Source organism: Alosa alosa, chromosome 18 (genome assembly GCF_017589495.1).
Source record: "Alosa alosa isolate M-15738 ecotype Scorff River chromosome 18, AALO_Geno_1.1, whole genome shotgun sequence".
Lineage (NCBI taxonomy): Eukaryota > Metazoa > Chordata > Actinopteri > Clupeiformes > Clupeidae > Alosa > Alosa alosa.
In genome coordinates this window covers 23,428,481-23,450,398 of record NC_063206.1, presented here as the reverse complement: position 1 = coordinate 23,450,398, position 21,918 = coordinate 23,428,481, and the positions used below count along the sequence as shown (strand labels likewise).

General features: G+C 44.4%; 2 protein-coding genes across 5 annotated transcripts in view; both read right to left on the bottom strand.

Annotated features, from left to right (window-relative positions):
* The window catches only part of LOC125312029 (inactive phospholipase D5-like), a 50,190-nt gene extending 44,748 nt beyond the window's left edge, over nt 1-5,442 (bottom strand). The window contains exon 1 of the mRNA XM_048270480.1: nt 5,167-5,442. Coding sequence (XP_048126437.1) covers nt 5,167-5,307 — 141 coding nt within the window. The 5' untranslated portion in view covers nt 5,308-5,442. The remainder of the gene's footprint in view (nt 1-5,166) is intronic.
* A 5,613-nt stretch (nt 5,443-11,055) lies between these two features.
* The window catches only part of LOC125311405 (striatin-like), a 42,060-nt gene continuing 31,197 nt past the window's right edge, over nt 11,056-21,918 (bottom strand). Inside the window, exons 5-18 of one of the 4 annotated variants that reach the window (XM_048269423.1) lie at nt 21,525-21,713; nt 20,339-20,474; nt 19,983-20,154; nt 18,076-18,183; nt 16,777-16,920; nt 16,394-16,527; nt 14,612-14,787; nt 14,331-14,381; nt 14,081-14,202; nt 13,501-13,668; nt 13,031-13,171; nt 12,385-12,486; nt 12,142-12,228; nt 11,056-11,354 (exon numbers count right to left, since the gene is read on the bottom strand). In XM_048269423.1, coding sequence (XP_048125380.1) covers nt 11,185-11,354; nt 12,142-12,228; nt 12,385-12,486; nt 13,031-13,171; nt 13,501-13,668; nt 14,081-14,202; nt 14,331-14,381; nt 14,612-14,787; nt 16,394-16,527; nt 16,777-16,920; nt 18,076-18,183; nt 19,983-20,154; nt 20,339-20,474; nt 21,525-21,713 — 1,900 coding nt within the window. In that variant the 3' untranslated portion in view covers nt 11,056-11,184. Of the gene's footprint in view, nt 11,355-12,141; nt 12,229-12,384; nt 12,487-13,030; nt 13,172-13,500; nt 13,669-14,080; nt 14,203-14,330; nt 14,382-14,611; nt 14,788-16,393; nt 16,528-16,770; nt 16,921-18,075; nt 18,184-19,982; nt 20,155-20,338; nt 20,475-21,524; nt 21,714-21,918 lie in introns of all 4 variants that reach the window. The other 3 variants (XM_048269421.1, XM_048269422.1, XM_048269424.1) reach the window with 3 other exon arrangements.

The window sequence follows — 21,918 nt, the reverse complement described above, 5'->3', positions numbered from 1 at the left end:
TCAGTCTCACAAAGTCTCAGACATCGTGAGAAGCAGGATCAGTTTACATCCTGCATCCACAGCACAGAGGCAGGCTAACGAAACGCTAGCGATTGTTGCAAACGTGTGTATAATGGCAGAGCCGGCGAAGAAGCAGCGAAAACCCTTGACGGAAGATGCAAAGAAAAGGAAAAGAGGTTCAGACCGACCGAGGGCTCGCACACGTATCAACACGTTCAGACGCTAGGGGGAGTTTCGTAGAGAAAAAGTATCAGGCTTGCCTGGTGTCCCTTTAACAGGTTAGACCTTGCACACCGCCTGCGTGACACGCACGTCAGGCGCAGCTCGAGCTCCGAAAACGCATGCATGCTAGGAATAGGACTCAGCTATTTTTCACGCCACACGCAAGCTCGTTGGAAGCGTTTCCATTCAAAACAGTGAAGAAAAAAAATTACTTGAGAAAAAGAGACGTTGTAGGCCTAATTGGCAGAAAGGCCGCTGCAGCACTAACCTGACTCTCGCCAGATGAATTTCGTTCCGCTTAGCTCTGCCTAGCTTCACTCACATCCATCTGGGACCTCTTCAATTGAGAGTGATTTCTGCACCAGATTTTATGGTAGAGCCATTTAGGACGCAGGGCGGGAGTTTCATAGATGTGACGTAGCGTGGAAGCGACTGTGAGACTGTTCTCAGCGTCACGGGTTGGCTTTGATGTGAGTGGTTGAAGTAGCACGCCAATACATGACGGACAAGTGGCTTATCCAATCTTATGCAAGGATTTTTTAATAAGGCCCGGCCTTCTGAAGCACCACTCCAATGGATTGATCCCAGATGGATGAGTGGAGCTAGAAACGAAATTCATCTGGCAAGAGTCAGGTTACTGAAGCACCGCATCAGACACGCTTCTGGTAAGCAAAGACATAGAAAACTCCACACAGCCGCCACGCAACAGACACGCAACGTTTACGCCACATTCCCGGTGTGAAACGGGCCTTATAGGGATAAGTATCAAAATGCTAGAGGGAGCAATTATTCTAGTGTGAAGCCTAATCCCAAATTGTCATCGTTGCAATGTCTGTATACATGACCTGATCTCTATGAGCGGTCACAAAAGTAGCTGAATAATAATGTAGGTAATGAAGGTAAGGCCTACAGTATGAACTGCACCTCTAGTTCTTTGCCTCCTGCTGATCTTCTGATCTTGTATAGTGGTCAGGAGCCTTTGTCATTAGAGCAAATTGCCAGATTCCAACTAATTGAATCATGAATGAACCCAATGGCCACATGATGCCAGACAGAGGCAAACACAGTCTGCAGCAGTTCATCCCCTCCATGGGCCATGTAGGCAATGTAGGCTACTGTGTGTTCTATCCCAGATGGTTTTCTATTGGATTAACATTCTCAGGAAGAGAGTCATGACTATCACACAAAATAAGCATTAACATTTTCATGAAAAGAAATCAAGCTTCAACGACACATATGTTCCAGCAGATGGCATCATGAGAATTAAACATTACACTGCTTGAATCCTCACTTTGATATTCTTTAGTGAAAACAAAGTTTCTTTATTGACTTAAATGAGCAAAGTGCATGTTTCATTAAAATGGGAAACAGAAGCCTACCATCTGTGGAAATAATTGATTTTACATAATTCCCCCTTGTTCATTACCCAGATCTCCTTATGTATATAGATCTCCTATAATATAATCATAGTCCACTGTCAAAGCAAATATTCTTAAACAGAAATGCCTGTGTTTAGAAACATTAGAAGCACACTGCTTTTGGTCCACTCAGTTATTGTCTTGTCAGCACTGGAGAGTGTGTATGCATTTTAATTGCATGGTAATGCGAACGATTGATTATGCAGTCCGTGCGTTGGCTAGCCGAGTTGCAAGCCTTTCCACCTGGTTACCAATGTGCTGACGCATTCGAATGAGTCTCTGGCTTACTGTGTTTGGGCACACTGTGTAATAATTTTTTTATCCTATGAGGCAATCCTGGTTGGGGGGAGACCCTTAATTAAAAAAAGCTATGTTATGGTGGATTAGACAGGTCCCATGCTGAGAAGCAGGCTGTAATACTAGGAGAGCTGAAGCCTTACAAGGCAGACAGCAGTCTGTGAAGTGTGTAAAGTCTGTCAACAGCGCCCCCTTCTGTTTCAATCTCTAAATGGCAGTACATTTGAGATAAGAAAGAAAAAGCTGAGATAGAGACAGCAACAGGTTATTCTTCACACAAAGAGTTTATAATTGGCACAGACCCTGGCCATATTATTCGATCTATACAGCACACTTGAACAGGATGAACACCGATGAGAGCAACTTTTAACAGTCCTTAGTGTTTCTTTCCTTAAAAGGAGATTTGCCATCCTTCCAAACCCATCACTAAACTTCACAACAAAAAAAAAAGTACTCTATAGTAGCCTATTATCTATGATCAGCTTGGTCTATTTCATTCACATGTGTGCAGTTCCCCCATAAGTGGGTGCTTGGTTTTTCCCGGCAAGTCTGATTGATAGCATCTATGCAAGGCCGATTTCCACCCACATTCTGGGCTGGAAAACCAATACTGCTCTCTCGGGACTGAACAGTAGTCCTTAACAGCAGCCGGGGAGATTGAATTGAAGATAACTTCAGACGCAAAGCTATCTTTCTACAAGTCCTACTGTATACACATATGAACCAAATTTGATACAAAAATACACAGTTTATAGTTCAGGAAAATTATGTTCTAGTGTGTTGTGTTTACAAAAAAATGGTTATGATGGCCAGTTGGGGCAGGAGGTCATCACACTGTTACATTGATAACATTTGCCATGTTTTGTGTGCTACATTTAACATAATAACACAAAATTTAATTTTTGCCAGCTTCAGTCACTTTAGTTCCCATGGTAATGTCTATGGACAGAGCATGGAGCTCCAGTCAACGACCACTTGAGGAATGCTTACTGTATATCATAAGTAGTCAATTAATCATGTCTAAATCAAATACATTACAATACCAAATGTATGGTTCTTCATACTTCCTGTATGTATATTCTTCAAATTGCGTATAAATCTGTCACACATATGGGATGATGTTTTTTTCCTTCCGTGCTTTTAATTTAATACCTGCAATGGCATCATTGAATTAAAGCAGCTGCCAAAATGGATCCCATTGACTTTGAACTGAGCATGAGTGCGTTCTTGGCAGGAGGCACAGATAAAATGCTGCAGGCTTTGTGCAGGAGTCCTTAGAAATACCCTTGGGGCGAATTTGACTTTCATGGTGGCTTATTGGGTAACTTGATTTTTGTGTCTGTCAGCTTGGGTATTTAATCCAAAAAGTCTGTTAAGCAGATGTTAAGCAGATTTCCTGTGTTGTTAGGAACCACCTTCATATTGCTTCAGAAATTGACGAAACACCTATTTACAATGAAAATCTTTTTAGCACAACTGTACCACAACTCTGCCACACTCACCATATATCATTCAAAAAATCACCCAAAACAAGATTATCAAGTGTAGTCTGCACTTGATTTTATGGACACTGCATTTGGTTCTGTTCAACAGCCAATCCTAAGCCAAACTAATAAATAGTCCAGCAAGTGTGTTTAAAGGCAAAAACATTGGAAGTCACCCAGGCGTGCAAAAACAAGTGTAAATGCAAATGTTTTATTGAGAACTACATCATGAAGCACAGCGAATAGCTGCAGAGCTGTCCCACTGCTGTCATTTATTTGATGACCAGTACACAAACTGAAGTGAACGTGAACAATAACATAACAGTCGATAGCTTAGAGAGTGAGCTGGAATATAATACATAAAGAAATGTGTAAGTATCACCCACATAACGCCTAATATTACAGTTAGCTGCACAGAATAGGTTATATCAAGGTGCATCCAGTCCGTTTGAAATTCTCAGACATTTGAAGATGCTGGATTCTTTCTGTCTAACAGGTAAATCAATTCCTCTTTCAAGCTGTGACTCCGTGCACTGCATAGTGTTTGCTCAGTTTCAGGCGAGACAAGCCTATTATACTCCCTTATCAAAAGCATATGCTGACTCATCAGCATAACTTTGGGAGCGAAAACTAATTTATCTGATTCATTCAGAACGCTTTGAGTCTTATGTGTTCATACAATTCACAGCTGAAAGGTGTGCGTTATCTACGTAATGGTGCAATTATAGGCTATAATGATTCAGGGGAGGTTGAGATTGTCAGCCTAAGGAGCTCTACATCCACCAAAGAAATCCGTGCTCTCTTCAACTCCCCACAGATCTACCCAAGTGGCTGCTGCACTGTTTGCAAAAACATCTACAGACAAAACAATTCCTTATCCCCTTGTTTAGTTTGCCTGTGCCCCCTCCAAGCGTCTGCAACACTCACAGGCTTTATTTTTTGCCTCAATATTGATGCGTACGTTCACACAGCATCGCTGTAATGAAGGTAATAAAACAACAGGAGTAATGAAGTCTCAAAAGGCTCAGATAAACGGCTGCTTCATCCCTCACTGTTACGGTTACCGATTCAAGGGAAGAGAAGAACACTATCAAAGCATGAAATTGGTTTTTGGGGAGATGTTTGCCAACTACATCCTGGAATTGATAAAGCAGGAGGTTTAAAAACTAGGACTATATCCTGAAGACTTTTTCCATCTTCTTCGTTGTTTAAGTAGATGTATTCTTGACAGCATACAGAGTAGCCTAAGCTATGAAAGCTCTGCATATGGGAGTCTATTTTAATATCCTTATTATGAAAAACTCAGGTAAGCCTCCCTCAGCGTTTTGTGGTCTAAAACCTTGCCAGGGTAATCTATTCAGCTTTGAAAAAATAGTGTAGGAGACAATGAGAGAATTAACATGCACTCAGCAGCTTATTCTCACCCCCACACAGATAGACAGAACATCAAATGCCTCAAGCAAAACTGTACACTCACAACAGCCACTTACTGATGCTGTCTCCACGACAACCCTCTCTGCATATGTCTCTGTCCCTCTCCAGTCTCCCTCTCCTCCAGAGAGCAGCCTCCTGCGGCCACTGCCACCAGAGTAAACTCCCTGACCCCCCCAAGACCACCAACACACACACACACACACACACACACACACACACACACACACACACACACACACACACACACACACACACACACACACACCCCATGAGATCGCAGCCGAGGCAAAGAGGCGATGCGAGGTGCTTACGTGCTCGAGTTTCTCCCTCCTGCTGAGCCACACGCTGGCCGTGTAGTCCTGCTGCTGGACCGTGCTGAAGATGGGGGGTCCCACCGGGGCCGCAAGGGCTGGTGCTACCAGGGGCACCAGCCGGCTCGGCCGCGAATCCATGCTCTGGGTCTGGATCTGGGTCTGCACGCTCGGGATAACGAGGAGCAGGAGGAAGAGGAGGAGGAGGAGAAAGAGGAAGACCCCTGCACTCGGCCGCACAGCTACTGCTGGTTCTGTCACAGGAGCCCATGTGTGTGTGTGTGTGTGTGTGTGTGTGTGTGTGTGTGTGTGTGTGTGTGTGAGAGAGAGAGAGTGTGTGCTGCTGCTGCTGCGGCACCCAACTGCTTCTCTCCTCACCATTCACACACATACACACACACACACACCTCCTGTCCCCCTTTGGGCTGCCCGAGCAAAGACACACACACACACACACACCTCCTGTCCCCCTTTGGGCTGCCCGAGCAAAGACACACACACACACACACACACACACACACACACACACACACACACACACACACACACACACACACACACATACAGGTGGAGTCAGCAGTGTGGCTGGAGCCAACTGAAGCATCTCCCCCTCTCTCCATCTTTCTCTCTTCCTCTCTCCATCTTTCTCTCTTCCTCTCTCTCAGACAGCACTGGCGGGGATATCCCTGCGAGCAGAACAGGAAGGGGAGGGGCCCTCCCCAACACACACACACACACACACACACACACACACACACACACACACACACACACACACACACAGGCGAGTGGCGCAGTAAGACACTGCAGCTCTCCCCACTCCACTCCTCTGCTCACCTCACACCCTGACAGGCATAAACCACACACTAACAGCCTTAATGGAATGAGTCAGTATGACATAAAGAAGAGCCACATTCCTGCTGGTGGTGCTGCAAACTGGGCTAGACACATTAGAGACAACCCAAGACAGGGAGACTAGATCTTTCTGCCAAGATATGCAGAGGACACTGCACAGCAAAACTTCAATCAATAGGTCGTCCACACTGGTTCTTCTCATACTCTTTGCTATTTACTCCATCCTTTTGGATAGAAAATAATATAACAAATATATAATAGACATAATAAAAAAACATAATACAACAGCTATTGTTTAATGTGATATCCAGAGAATCCATATAATATACCCCTAATCTGAAGAATTATTCGTATTTGGCTGAGAACTTGTTTGCAGAGAATTAGCTGGGATCAACAGGCTAAACACTTCAAGCAGGCACTAATCTTCCAGGAAAGGCCCTCCCATGACTGATCAGCGATCAATCGGTCCACTGGCACCATGGGAGCACATAGTGTGCACGTCTGGCTCAGCCTATAGGTCAGCAATGATTGATCAACGATCCATCAGTCCTCCTGCCTATGCATAATGGGAACTCTAAACCGACAGGTGTGAGTTTGGCTTGCCATTGCTCCTTTCTCTTTCATTCATAGCGATAGAACGGAGGCTAGAGTTCTCTCAATGATTGTAAACGGCTTCCCTATGAAGTTTCATTCTGATCACATCCTTTAGTGAGGGGGCGAGGGAATGTGTGGACTATCAAGAGGATCAGCAGACAACAGAACACAGAGTCCTCCACTCCAGCCAACAAACTACCCTGAGCAGAGTGAGCGCACTCCCCCGCAGACAAACCAGGAAGGAACGCAACCAGAATTTGTATCAACTTTTAGTGAGCTTCAGTGATAGAGAGCCATTCCATTATATCAATACTGCATAAACATTATACATAAACCACTGTGTGTAATGGACTGATGCACCTGAATGGCATAATAAACACAATGATGATGTCTTTATATAAACACGACATGATTACCTACCTGAGAATGCCTGTCACATACTGTAACAAGCTAAGGAATTATTTCACAAACAATAACGATAACAATAACGATGATGCACTAGAATGAACAGTGATGACCAGTATATACATTTAATAATTATTAACAAATAACAATAACTTAGTTTCATACAGTGGCTTTCAAGATACCCAAGGACACTTGGGACGGGTAAGGTTTGGTTTGTTATTAATATTTATATAATACATACTAATATTTTACTAATATTTAGTTTGAGGATAAACATCCCCTCTCCACACCACTGATAAATGTTACCCTGCAGTCATCCCCATGGCAGAAATGACCATTTTCTAATCTCCTGAGTAAAAGCTATTTCAATTCAGCCCCATTCGTCTGCAAGCAGTCAGTGACAATGACAAAGCATGAAGCCATATAGCCACTGTTCACAGTAATTCACTCCGCTGACAAACTAAAATGTCACTTTTGTCATAGCCATCATTCAGCATAATGAACTTAAACCTTCAACACTTGAGTAAATTATACTTTCCAATGAATGTTCCTCTAACCAAGTTTAATTTTAGGGTGAAAACATCTTAGGTAGCCAGTTTTTTAAAATGTTTTGCAAGCAGATTTGAATCACGTTTCATATTTGCCCCCAAATGAGTTCATGTGAGTAAGAGTACATTCCGTCTCTCACTAAGAGCTCAAAAATAACATGCTCTTTATACAACATGGCATGGATAATACTCTCATATGCATTCAAGCAAAGGTCAAGCAGAAAAGCTCTTCAGTCAAAAGCAATCCTTCCAACTCGTATCACAAAGCTACAACACTCTGCACTTACCTCCATGTCCTCTCTGTGATGGGTCTGTCATCCAGGCAACGAAGCTTTTATGGAGTGTCCAACGTCTACTTCATTTTGACATTAATTAATCGTGTCACACGCTGTCTGATATCTTCCTCCCTCATCCTGGCTCAGGAATTCAGGAAGGTTAATTGACAAGACTTCTTAACACAAAAGAAAAAATATATAATCTAAACTATTTTTGACCTCATATTCATCAATTATCTACAAGGGATTAAAGTTTAGAGAAACATTATTCAGGGCAGTGAACTCATGACAGAACAAAACTATGGCACCTTTCTAGATTATTTGATTTCAGCTGATGCACATACACTTAGGACCAGTCACTGCATTATATGCCTGAGCAGGAGGTTATGGCCGTTGCGTACAAAATGTGATTAGAGGGGGATTTCCACTTAACCTTCAGTCTCTGTCTGAGGATAGTAGATAGTTGAATTAGGCTTAATGCCATGTCAGTGCCTAGAGCCATCTTCAAGAAAAAAGTGAATTGGGTCACAGGACTGAAGCTTTCAATGGAAAAAAGAGCCGGTAGGTGAGCATGTCATCCATGTGGCAGTTGCCCTTTTACACAATGAAAATCCCCAAAGTATCAGCTTGTAGCACTTAAACAGGCCATGCTAAAAACCTAGGTCCTGTAGTAGACCTAGTTGCTTCGGTCACACACAGGGATGTAGTGGTAAAATAAGAGGTGGGTAAACTATGAATTCTGTGATCACGGTGAGGTGGACTGCATCATGTGGTATCGTATTTTTAAAAAAGGCATTCAGAACATGTTTGATGATGGTGGAGGTTATTGGTATACCAGTGGTATTAAATGGTTCCTAGAGTGTTGATGAGTGTACATATTGTGAATGTGGATAATACAATGTGATTTTTGAATGTTAAAAGTTGCAATAGTTGAATAAACTATTTTGAGAGGTGGATAAACTCTATTTCTGAAATGTCAGAGGTGGATAAACTGTGTTTACTTGCGTTTATCCTCCACTACATCCCTGGTCACACATCACCAAGCCTTACACCTCAGAGAGGGAGACCTCAAAACATAATTTACCCTTTCTGTTCTGTTGGGTTTGTGGAGTCCCAGGAAGTATATAATCCATTCACTGCTTGAACATCAGGGCCTGACTATACACATCCGCATCTCATTATAGAGGTGATTGGGTTCGATTACACTTCACCTCACCAAACAAATCAAAAGCGTTCTGCCAAGTCATCATGAGGCCATGGAGAGTTCTAGCCCTGTCCTGTCTAATAAGCGGAGGACGCATGCAAGTCCACAACTGACCGGCATGGTCATTGGCTGACGATGGCAAACTGCTCTGTATAGTGGGAATTCTCCAGACCATAATTATACGGTCTACTGTAGGCCCTGTACACATATACCTGAATACTTTCTTAAACAGATTAAAAAAATAACAAAAAAATTGTGGACAGAATAAAATAAAACAATGCATTAAAAAAAATAGAATATCTGTTTTAAAAAATATCTGGGTATGTGTGTACAGGGCCATAATCAGACTGAAAATTCAAAGCATAGTAATTACCTTGCTGGACTCCGTAATGAGACTCAGAAATTCATTTCACATTTGCCTCTCTGAAAGTGATCAAGCATTGAGAACAAAAGTAAAATGGTGCTTAGCCTTCATATTCATTCAAAGCATATTTTACAATGGTGGATGCAGAGATACCGTAATTTCCCAACTATTAGCCGCGGCTTATACATTGATTTGCTCACTAACCCAGATATTTAAAATGGAGAGTGCAGAGTACCAGTCCCCTCCCCCCCCCCCCACACACATAGACCAGGTTACTAAATATTCCCCTTTTCCTCTTCCTCTCCATCCTTCCCCCCTCCCTTTATCTTTCCATTGCCCTCTCTCTCCACGGGGGCAGTTCGTATGCTATTAATATGGTTTGGTTTCTTTGAACTTGCATAAAACATAGTCCTGCAGCTTATGTACAATGCGGCTAATACACAGGAAATTACTGTAGCTTGGACTTGTTTGTTACACCTGTTTACAGCATTGCACCTACTGCTCACCAGAGCTCATAACAGCAGACATACCAGCTGTTCCCCAGTCGTGGGATAGCTGCAAATTACCTATTTATTTGAAATGAAAGGGTTGAGATGCTACAATGTCAGTTTGCAGTTGAAGACCTCTTTTATTTGAAGGTTTCAAATTTAAGCCAGTAAATTTTTATGGACAACAGGAAATGTTTACTTTTAGGTACAGTATCTCTAAAACTGCCAGCATTGCTATTCACTGCATACAACACACACTTCCACAATGTATCAAAAAGAGCACTCAAAATTCTGACTGAAATTTAAGGTTTAAGACTGAATATATATATTTATATATATATTTATATTTATATATTTGTTTATTATAAGTATTTTTAATTTTACATCCAATGAAATTAAAATAGAGACCACTATGTTCCACAATTTGTGGACAACCCCATCAGAAAATGCTTGATAAAAGAACATTTCAAGACCTTTTTTGCAGCAAAGGCACATTAGTCAATCACTGTTTTAAAAGTAAAGGTTAAGACCAGCTATGTGGGACCCGGAAACTGACAGAAGCTGACGGCTTCCATAATGGCGGTCGGGGGGAGCCTGTAAACTCACATATTGACGCCATGGCAACATGACACAGACCCGCCTTGATGAAAGGAAAACAAACAAAAAACAAAACAACAACAACAAGTTCTGTTGCTCCGGAGTCTCTGGGAGAGGCGTTGTGGGTTTGGTGGCTGTATGTCGGGTTCGGTCTAATCAACCAGCTAGACCGAACCAATCAATCCCTCATTTCTCCAGGAGGATTTCCTGCCCGCAAAGGTCCTCAAGTCTGCTGCCACTGGAGGTGGTCATCAAGCACTGTGTGCTGGAGATCGCCCAGTAGCTGCAGACAAACAGACAAGTGTTTGTCTGTCTATATGTGTGTATGTATGCAAGTGTACAGGGGGTTACGGGAGGGGGGCAGAGGGTTTGCTTTGTAAACCCCCCATGTTCCGTTCCTCCTTCAATCTCCCCTGCCTCCTCCTTGCCAGCTTCACAGGGAAGTCCCAGCTCAGAGCTGCAGTGTCCAGGGAGTCCAGGGAGAAAGCCAGACAAGTGAAAAACAACAACAAGAGAAAAAAGAAAAACTGAGAAAGGGGCACAGAGAGGTATTGGGGGTCATCATGGCTCTGCCCCCCACCATCCAATCTGACCCCATCCCCAGTGTAGGTGCGTGTCCTGAGGTGACTTTGCTTCCGGGAGCCGGACTCATCGAGGCAGAGTCGGAGGCGGAGTCCCAAGTCCCAGGTCATACGAAGACCTTGGCGAGAGCGTCGGCCCCGGCACTGGCGATGAAGCACTTGGTGGGGTGGAACGCCACGTCGTGGATGGACTCCTCGAACTTCTTGCGGTGGGCGGTGAACTCCTGGATGCACGTCTTGTTCTCCAGGCTCCACAGGCGGATGGAGCAGTCGTGGCCTGCGAGGGGGGGAGACACCGAGAGGGAGAAACCATCAGCGAAAGCTAAACATCAGGCGTTTTTCTTACCACCGCACGAGAAACGAGAAAACACAGAGATGCAGTCTGTGATTCTTGTGGAAGGTTGTTGATATTTCAGCCCAACACAGCCATCACATTTCCATATATTGCTGGCTGGAGTAATTTAGGGTTCAGTCTGAGCCACTGTGCGTCTGCCGTTGATGAAGCCGGGACAGCGTGCACTGTGCCAACGCTGAAAAGAGAGCTAAATGACCTTGAGGAGCCATTTACGCAATTTGATAGTGTTCTGGATAAGAATCATCAAAGTGTTCTAGATTAGAATCATCTTAAATTTAAATGCTGGATGCTTTATGTGAGAAGAAAGTGCTTGGGCTTAGGCCTCATTTTCACAACAAAATTGAGTGAGGATTTATTTGCATATTAAGTTCAAAAAGCCACATTTTCATTTTTGTAGTGACTCAACAGGATGGAGGGATTTAGAGCCTGGGCACTTTGGCACTTAAAAGCATTAACACTTCACACATAATCCCTTCTCTCTAGGACCAGATGTGGGCAACATGCATCAAAGGTAACTGGCTCTCTGCCGGTCTACTATAACTCTTCAGGTGCCAACAGTGCTCCCTGCTGTTCACACAAAAGAACTGCAGTGTGATACAGGAGATTTTGATTCAATACGATAATCCACTTTGGTGCCCGACACTCTAAACTTTCAGGCTTACAACAATATTCTCCAGAGGCAAATCATTTCTAATGGCTTGGCACTCACTTCCCGACATCAGATACAGTCCATTTGGATCAACAGCTAGGCTCGTGACGGAATCCAAATGGGCCACCATGGCGTGGATCAGCTTCCCTGTGGGGACACACAAGACAGAGCAGAACAAATATGATCAGCCATGATGGGCTTTTAATGGGACACGTCTGTAAAGTGTCTGCATCTGCGGTGGCTGTACTGAGAAGCAGCCCAACAGGGCTGTGTGTGTCTCTGCGTGTCTCTGTGTGTGGGTACCTGTGTTGTTGTCGTAGAACTTGATGTGGCGGTCCTCCTGGGCGGTGATGGTGATGGGCAGGGTTGGGTGACTCAGCACTTTATTGATCTGACAGAGAGAACCTGTGGGACATTCAAAGACACAGCCCGTCAGTACATGACCCTCGTACATGTCGTTTACAACGTAAATAAAAGAGCTCTAAGACTTAAGGGGCAAGAGAGTATCATTTTACTGATGTGTACTGCACACTTTTAAAATGTTTCCCTCATAACCTATGGCAACAACTGTCCAAACTTGTTAAGACCACCACTTAGGTGACTAAATTATTTTATATGAAAACAGATCCACCAGTAGTGACATAACTACTATTTGAGAACCAGTGCTCTGTGCAAGCCCCACTATGAACTTGTCCAAGATTGATTGGGACTTCATGTTTCTTTCCAGTAACAGGCACTCTCATTCATGGTCATGTGATATTATTGGATATTATCCAGATACAGGTACACTGTACCAGCCTGGTCTCCTCTTTCACAACAACACACCAATCCATGACTAACGCAGCCCTGTCTGGTTGCCGCATCAACACTTCTTCACTCAAACAGGTAATCTGCTATGTGGGCTACTCCCCTGACTGTGGGTGCTGATTGAGGTTGAGGTTGAGTCTACCTGGCTCCACTGTGGACTCCAGGTTCAGGACCAGCTGGCGGGTCTCCATGTTGAAGAGGCCCAGTCTGCCGTTGCTGAAGGAGGTGACCATGTGGGCTGGGTCACTGCACACCAGGTCCACAGAGGATGGGATGCCCAGCTCTGAGGAGAGAAACGGACCACACACACACACACACACACGAGATCATGCACATGAAGATGCCCAAATTTAAGATCTTGTGAGTTTTTAGCTAGTGGAAACTTGACATGCACAAAAAAACTAAAAACTAAACTAAAAAACAACTAAAAAAAGAAACTGAGTATATTGTTGGACACTAAATATAAAGACATGTAAAGACATTATGACTAAACATTGAATAACACTAAAAAACAAATGTTGCTTCTCTCGTTCACACAAGCATGATCTCTTTTTCAGGACAGTCAGTCAGAAGTTAGCTGGTCGAGTATGTGAGGCCACCCTCCTCGCTCACCCTTGTCCTCGTTGAAGACGGCCAGGGCGGGGCTGGTGTTGGAGGCGTTCCAGAGCCGGACGGTGCCGTCGGCCGAGCAGGAGAGCAGGCGCTGGTGAGCGCTGCTGTACACCAATCCCCACACTGCGTCTGTGTGGCCACACAGCGCCCCCCGCAGGACTGAGGGCTCTACAACAACACAACAACACACACGTTCACTTTAACAGCCACCAACACCAATGCCATACATGTTCATCATGCCTCTATTTCAATATCATGTATGTTTTATAAGCAGGTAGGATCAGGAGTTTAATATGTACTGTTAAGTATTTTGCCTGACTGAATTATTTGACATTAAAAGCAGATAAACTTGTAACGGCGCGCATATATAATATATATATATATATATATATATATTTATTACACACACACACATACATAAAACCAACCAACCAACCAACCAACAAACAAACAAATCACCTGTCCCTGTTGTATGGTTAAGTGAAGTGTAAAAAATAAAAATGACAAATAATTCCGCAAAACGTTTGAAGCTTATAAATAATAGAAGTGAATCAGTGGTGAGTGAGAGTCGCATTCGTACCGTAAGAGTCGTAGGGGTCGATGGTGGGGCTGGGGGTGTTCCAGCTCTGGATGGTGCCGTCCAGGCCTCCACTGAAACACTGATCACCTGTACTGCTCATCACCACACACAGCACCGCACCCCTGCACAGAGACCACACACACATCACTCAGAGTGAATAGCCTCAGCTCCAATAGGCGTTGTACCAGTAATATAAGGGACAGTAATAACTGGTCCAGCCAAAAAGGCAGAGGCAGGAGAGAGTACGTACCGGTGGGCCCTAAACGTGTAGATGGGCTCCACATCCAAAGAGGCACTCCTACTGGGAAGGAGGACAGGGTTTTAGAGAGTGATTTTATGAAGAACTATTATAAAACTTAAAAAAAAAAAAAAAAAATGTTCTAAATTACAACACACACATACAGTGCATGTTAGTATCAAGAGGTGTGTGTGTGATTGTGTATGTATGTATGTGTGTGTGTGTGTGTGTGTGTGTGTGTGTGTGTTGTTTTGTCATTGTAAGGCTGTGTAGTTCTTGGGAGCAGCACTTACTTCTTGACGGGTGCCGTTTTCTGGAGGTTCCACATTTTGAGCGTGTGGTCCTCAGACGCTGTGACAAGAACCGGTTCTACCGGATGGAAGGCTAGCCCCCTGATGGCGTCAAAGTGGCTGCGCAGGGTGAACTTGGGGTTCCACGTCTTCCGCAAGGCATCCTTATTGTTGGCGATCTATAGGTGGGGAAAAAAAAATGTTGAGCTTAAAGGAGAGTTCCGGCGATTTTTCACATAGATTTCTATTTCTTGAGGTCACCTAGTACAGACTACAACTACAGCACTACATACACTCTGGGGGCATGTTCATGATCCTCTTTAAACTTTGATTTTCATTCTGTCAAAGCAACTTCTGTTTATGTGTTCAGTTTTGTCAGTGCAAAGCCCAGTATAGTGTTGTGTTGTTTATTTCCTCGGCTCTGTTTAGGGAAATGGTTAACTCTAATGGTGCTGCATTAACTCCCAGTGACATGAGCATCAGCTGCCTTTGCCAAATCAACCACTACACACACACACACACCTCATTTTCTGAAATATTCCTGTAATAGGCTGTGCATAATGATATTTGCATTATCCGCCCTTTTCGTTACATCATTTAAGAGCACTTCAAGCAAATGAGCCCCACCAATCACCACCTCCAGTGCAGTGGTGGCCCCTCTCATAGTTAAATCCACAAGGATTTCTACACCACACCACACCACACGGGAGCCCAGACCTAATGGGAAATTAATGACCAACCCCACTCCGCTCTGACGAGGCCTTTCTGCATATCGTGTGACCTGCTTGGTTGCCAGAGCCAGTTGCCAATGCAGGGTAATTACCCTCATTCAAAACTGGCCTGCTTACAACAATGGGACGCCATTGATTTCTGGCAACGCAACTTCATTGTAGCTTATTAGGCCTTGGCTTCTGATACTGATTATAGACAATACAGAATGACTTAAGCACAAGATCAGCGTATAATTATTTCATTTTATAATTATAATTCAATAATTTCTAAAATTAAAAAGTATTTGAGTCATTATATTGAATAGCTAATCCAACACACTGGAAGCAGTAGAGAGCTGAGAGCAGCTAGCGTAATTGAGGACTTAAGTCTCTGCAGTTCATCTGGGTTTAATTAAGGAACCATTTCCTATAATTAGCAGCAGATAAGAAATGAAATTAGCATTTCACCAGAGGGTCTCTTCTTGGAAAAAATGACAAGCGAAGAGATTCAACTAATAAATGTAATGCTATCAAAATAACTTAGCAAAGGGCATCATTTAGAGAACAAATCTTTCAAGAACGACACACACACACACACACACACACACAATGTTCTCCAGCCAGCAATGGGCGTCGCCATGGCACCTCATTCTATTTCCGGCCAAAGCTGCATTGTATAGATTTCTAATGTGGTGGTACTGTAGACAATGGTTGTTGTGTCCAAAGCCATGTAAACACAAACGTTTATATTTTTCTGTCAGTCAGATATATAGAATATCCATATTGAATGCAGAATTGTCAACATTTTGAAATAAATAAGCATATTCTAGTGTATTCTAGAGCCTGCTGAGACTGCACTTAGTTATAATGTAAACAGAATGGACGGAAGATAAAAAAACGGACGGATTTCCGGTTTCATGAATAAGATGGATACAACCTCACAAATATACTGAAACCATCTGTTTGCTGCCACTACAGCTAACAGCAGCAACCTCTCATACACTGACCATCGTCCAGTCCAGTGCCTTGTGCAGTTCACGACCCCTCTGACCTCTCTGCACAGGTGAGTACTCACGTCGTAGGTGAGGTTGTCAGCCTCGTTGGCCACCGTGAGTCCTGCCAGCTCCCCGAGGCCCAGCTCGCTCTCAGTGGTCTCGTCTGTCCCCATGATGAAGGACTTCCCTGAGGTGGGGGGGAAGGTCAGCTCCACTGCAGCAGGGAGCAGAGAGAGGTCAAAAGAAACAGCATACACCAAGCTGTGCGAGTTAGTGAGTGTGTGTGTGTGAGAGAGAGTGTGTGTGTGTGTGAGTAAGTGAGTGAGTGAGTCTTCACTTCACATGGACAATGTACAGTGAAAAAGTAAATGTGGCAGAATTAGCCAACATAGCTATTTTGCATTCGTTGTTCATGGATTGATGTTAAAGGTTAAAGGAAGTTCATGCCGACCGTTACCTTTACCTTCGTCCGGGCGGCCACCATCGTGCTCGCTGAGCCGCGGGACGCTGGGCCGTGACGGTGGGGTGACGGGGGGCTGGATGGGGGGCGGTTCCTCAGAGTCCCGCAGGTTGGCCAGCATGTCCTGCAGCTTGGAGCGGTTGGGCCCTGGGGTGGGGATTGGAACAGGACCGGACAGGACAGAACAGGAACTCAATAATGGCTAAACACGAAACCATAATGAAAGCTCCTCTAGAGAGAGAGCAGGACACAGCCAGTTCCCATCAGCATTAGCAGAGCACAGCAAAACGCAGCACAGCGAGGAAGAAAGAACGAAAGAACGAATGAAAGAAAGAAAGAAAGAAAGAAAGAAAGAACGAACAAACGAACAAGAGGATGAGAGGAGAAATCCTCTAACAGCATAATGTGCAAATAAGTAGGAGGAAAGAAAAGAGATTAGAATGAAGTGAATCAGTGCAGTGAAGGTGAACATCATATTTCAGAGAGAGAGAGAGAGGCGCTATTATGGCAGAGTCTTTTAAGGGCATGGGGAACGGGTGCTCAGTGAGAGAGCCATTCACTCTGCCCGACTGCAATTCAAACCCCAGAGATAAGGAAGGAGGAGGTGTGAAGGTGGAGGAGGACGCAAAGCTGCAAACAGAAAAGAGGAAAACAGGAATCGAACAGCGGTGGAGAGAGGTGCCATTTTATTTGGTGCGGCCCAGGAGGACATTAACTGGACTAGTAAACTGCACTTAAGGCAGGAGAGGCTGGAGACCAATCATGATTATGGATCGGCCCCAGATTTGCCCCTTAAGGGCCCATGTAAAACCACCATAAGGAAAGAGAATACAGAAACAAAGTTGTAACAGAAGCAAAGTTTTAGAGGAATGCAGAAAAAGTCAGAGAAAAAAGAACCCAAGTTATGTAACAAAAGCTGAAAATAGCCACGCAAGGTCAGAAGCAGAATAGGTGAAAGGAGTGTATACAGATGCCTGGAAATAGAAACACACACACACACACACACACACCTAACAATGAGACATGAAGGACAGCTGATGGAATGGAAAAACACAGGACAGAAAGGTCAAATAGCACACACACACACACACACAGACACACGGCTCTGGGGACAGACAGCAGAGGGTCTGGGAGAGTGGTGAAGAGTGGAGGGAGGAAGAGAGGAAATGCTTGTGCTATACTGTGCTTTTTCTTTTCAATGTATTTTTTTATAGAGCTCTGCAGTAGGAGAGACAGATAGAGAAATAGAAGAGAGAACGAGAGGAAGGAGAGGCGCAATGGACCCCCTGGGGCACAACTTACTCTTCACCCCCTTTCTGCCCTTGCGCTCTTTCCTGTACTGCTCCTTGAGTTTGGTTATCAAGCCCTGGTCCACGTCCCAGGCCTCCCCCATAGGGTGATCCTCTTTCTCTACACAAGGGGGAGACAGCGAGCCCAGGCAGAGGCAGAGACAGAGACAGAGGGAGAGAGAGAGAAAGACGGAGAGAGAAAGATGGAGAGAGAGACAGACAGAGGGAGAGATAGAGAGGGAGGGAGAGAGAGAGAGAGAGAGAGAGAGAGAGAAAGATAGAGAGAGAGGGAGGGAGGGGAGGAGAGAGAGAGAGAGAGAGAGAGAGAGAGAGAGAGAGAGAGAGAAAGAGAGAGAGAGAGGGGAGAGAGGAGAGAGAGAGAGAGAGAGAGAGAGAGAGAGAGAGAGAGAGAGAGAGAGAGAGAGAGAGAGAGAGAGAGAGAGAGAGAGAGAGAGAGAGAGAGAGAGAGAAAGAGAAAGAGAAAGAGGGGCTATTCAGGATGCAATATACCTCATCTGTGAACTTCGGTCTTTCGAAGAGCAATCTAGAATCCGACAAGCAATTTCCTCCCACTTATGACTTCTGTCATGATGAGCCAGCATTAAGCTTTGGTGCCATCTTGTCTTTCAGTTTAGGCATCTCACATACTACTCTTTCATGACTACGTCTACTTCTTTTAGTTTCCGTGTTATCGGTTTGTTACTTCTTTCGTTTCTATATCTGGGCCACTTTATGGACGACGTGTGATAACACAAGAGTCCATTTCTCCATCCTTCTATTCTATAATCTACTCGTATATTGCTGTGGCAGATAATAATGATAACTGCGTCACTGCTTGAATAGACTCTGTGAAGTATGGCAGATCAGTCTCAAAATGCGGAGCTCGAGTTATACATTTCCGCTTCAGGGATCAAAATGTATTGCAGATATTTAACTTTTAACTCTGTCAACATGTGGGGCTGCCGGCCCTATAGGTTTGTGCCTTAAGGGTCTTGTCTATAGAGGGCAGTGAGCTTTATGAAGTGGACTAACTGGGACCTTACACCTATGTCTTTTTGAGCTTGGAGGACCGAGGACACACACACAGAGGAATGATGGTGGGTGGAATCACAGGTTTAACACGGAGGACTCAGACAATAAACGGGCACATAGTGCAATAAACCAAATGAAAACTGGACACAACAACAAGGTGACATGGGGTCATGGAAGACAGCTGCTGCCACCACAGATGGACCTCTCAAGAATAAATGAACCATCACCTGTCATTGAAGTAAAAAAAAGGCAAAAGTGAGTTAAATTCATTCTACCCAGACTACTACTAAAACCTGATACAGACAGAATTTTTCACATGGTCTGACTCGTTAAGACTAAAACCATTGTCCTTCGACTGTAATAAATACCATGCAATGCACTGAAGATGGAAAATATTTAGCAATTCAGACACAGTCCAATAGAAGCTATTTCAACAATGTGGGTGGTCTAACAATGTGCATATGAATAAAAATATAGTTTTGTTCAAAACTTGACAGTAAAGGCATAATAAATATAGTCTTGCAGAATTTTTCAAATTTCATAAAACCACTGACTGCACCTTTAAAAGAGGCATTTTAGTGTTCAAGTATATCAGGCAAAGGCAGGGTGCAAATGGGTGTCCATGTTTCCCCTCCCTTCGCTACATCCACACTATTCATTTCGTTTTAAATACAAATCACCATCCACACACACACCTGGAATCTTGTCCACACGGGACATCCATTGTCAGCTCAAACGAAAACTGGATAGTGTGGATCTTAGCTTTACAACTGATCATTAGTGATCTTGAGCTAACAGAAGGCACTTCTTTCATCACATGTAACTGATCTGTTCCTTTTTCTGACTCCCCGATTTCTCACCCCACGGCCCACAGACGTTTCATCTCACCCCAGTCAGTGCCGTCGCCTGAGCTCCTGAGGTCGGGCGACGTGTCCATCTCGTCCGGGCTGGACAGGAAGTCGAAGTCCTTCAGGGCCTCCTCCGTGTCCATGTCCTCGCCGCCGTCCTTGGAGGGAGACATGGCTGGTAAGGAGGAGGAGGAGGGCTTCTTCCTCACAATCTGAAGAGGGAGAGGAAGTTAGTCTCAGGTCAAAGAGCATGAGAGAGAGAGAGAGAGAGAGAGAGAGAGAGAGAGAGAGAGAGAGAGAGAGAGAGAGAGAGAGAGAGAGAGAGAGAGAGAGAGAATGTGAGTGAGTATGCATGAGAATAGAAGATAGAAACCTTCAGGAAGCAGCACCACTCACCGTGCCGGAGTCCATGATGGTCCGGTCCTTCCCATCACTATCCTCGTCGTCGTCCTCATCGCTGAATTCAGCAGCCGCGCTCTCGATGAATTTGAAGGCCTCCAGCACAGCACTCGAGTCTGACAGCTGGCTTTTCCTGAAGGCCAGACAGAGTAGCGTTCCAATCTATTTTCACTAACGTTTCAAAAATCTCCCATGACTTTTCAAGGACGCTTAAACCGAACAATCAAGCAAAGGACTTTTGCACACATCTTGTGGACAGGTGTGTTGGAGAAGGCCAGAGGTCGACAACTATGGAACTAGAAAGACTCCCGCACTCACTCGACACAAAACAATGTTTCGGTCCTTAAACGTCAGATTATTAAGAGCCTTTAATGAAATTACCTTTTACAACCTACAGGTAGCTTACATAAACTGTTTTCCTTAACTAAACACGCTTTGTCTGAATCATTGAATGAAAATTAAACAACAGCCAACCTTTTCAATTTCTTTTCTAATAGGCTAGTCAGGCTGTGTCAACTCAAGTGGACACCTGATAGCAAGTATGGTCAGGATGGACTTTGATCATATTCCCTTTCCAGTTTCCATGCTCTTTAGCCTAGAGTGATGTGTCCGTCAGACCGAGGTGCAAATTAAAGGAGATGAAGCAATAAAGTACACTTCCCACCAAACCCCCAGGGCCTCGGGTGGCAAACCAAGACATTAAGGCCATGACATTTAATTCCCTGAAGACATCTCTACTTACTGGAGTGTAAATTCACTCTCTTTCAAAACTGTAAATTACAAAACAAGTATCTGGTCAGTGACCGCACACAGATGGACAACACTGGCTACTGTGATTTGTTACATCGGGGTGGTGGTAGTGTAGTGGCTAAGGAGCTGGGATAGCATACAGTAGCCAGAAAGGCTAATTAGAATCAGCTTGCTGATAGATAGATAGATAGAGAGATAGAGAGATAGAGAGATAGAGAGATAGATAGAGAGATAGAGAGATAGAGAGATAGATAGAGAGATAGAGAGATAGATACTTTATTGATGCGCTAGGGGAAATTTAAGGTAGCTCAAGACATCACACACACACACACACACACTACAACATAAACAGGATGAGTAAAAAAATAACAAATTCACATTACTAATTAGGACAGTAAAATATACTAAATCTAGGAAGGGGCAGGTCACTTACCCGCCAGTGCTGGCGCCCTTGGGCTTGGTGTCCGTGCCATTGACCAAGGGTTCCTGTGACGATCGGTCACCTCCTTGGTCCTCTCCACCCCCACCGGTGCTGCGGTCTCCTGCTAGGCCCAGCAGGGCACGTACACGCTGGGACTTCACGTCCAGGATGGTGTCCGTGTAGCCCACCTCCTGCAGGTACCTGCAGCGGCAGACAGGGGGCGCCATGAGAAACAAAATATAGCAGCGTGAATCATGAGAGTGGCTTGGGGGAAAATAAATTATTATAACACACACACACACACACAATCCTGTAATCTGCGGTGGTGGGGTTGTTTTCCTTGGTGTCGCCAGCTATGGGTAGTGGAATGCTCCAGCAGCGAGTCAAGACCAGCTTTCGTGTTTTC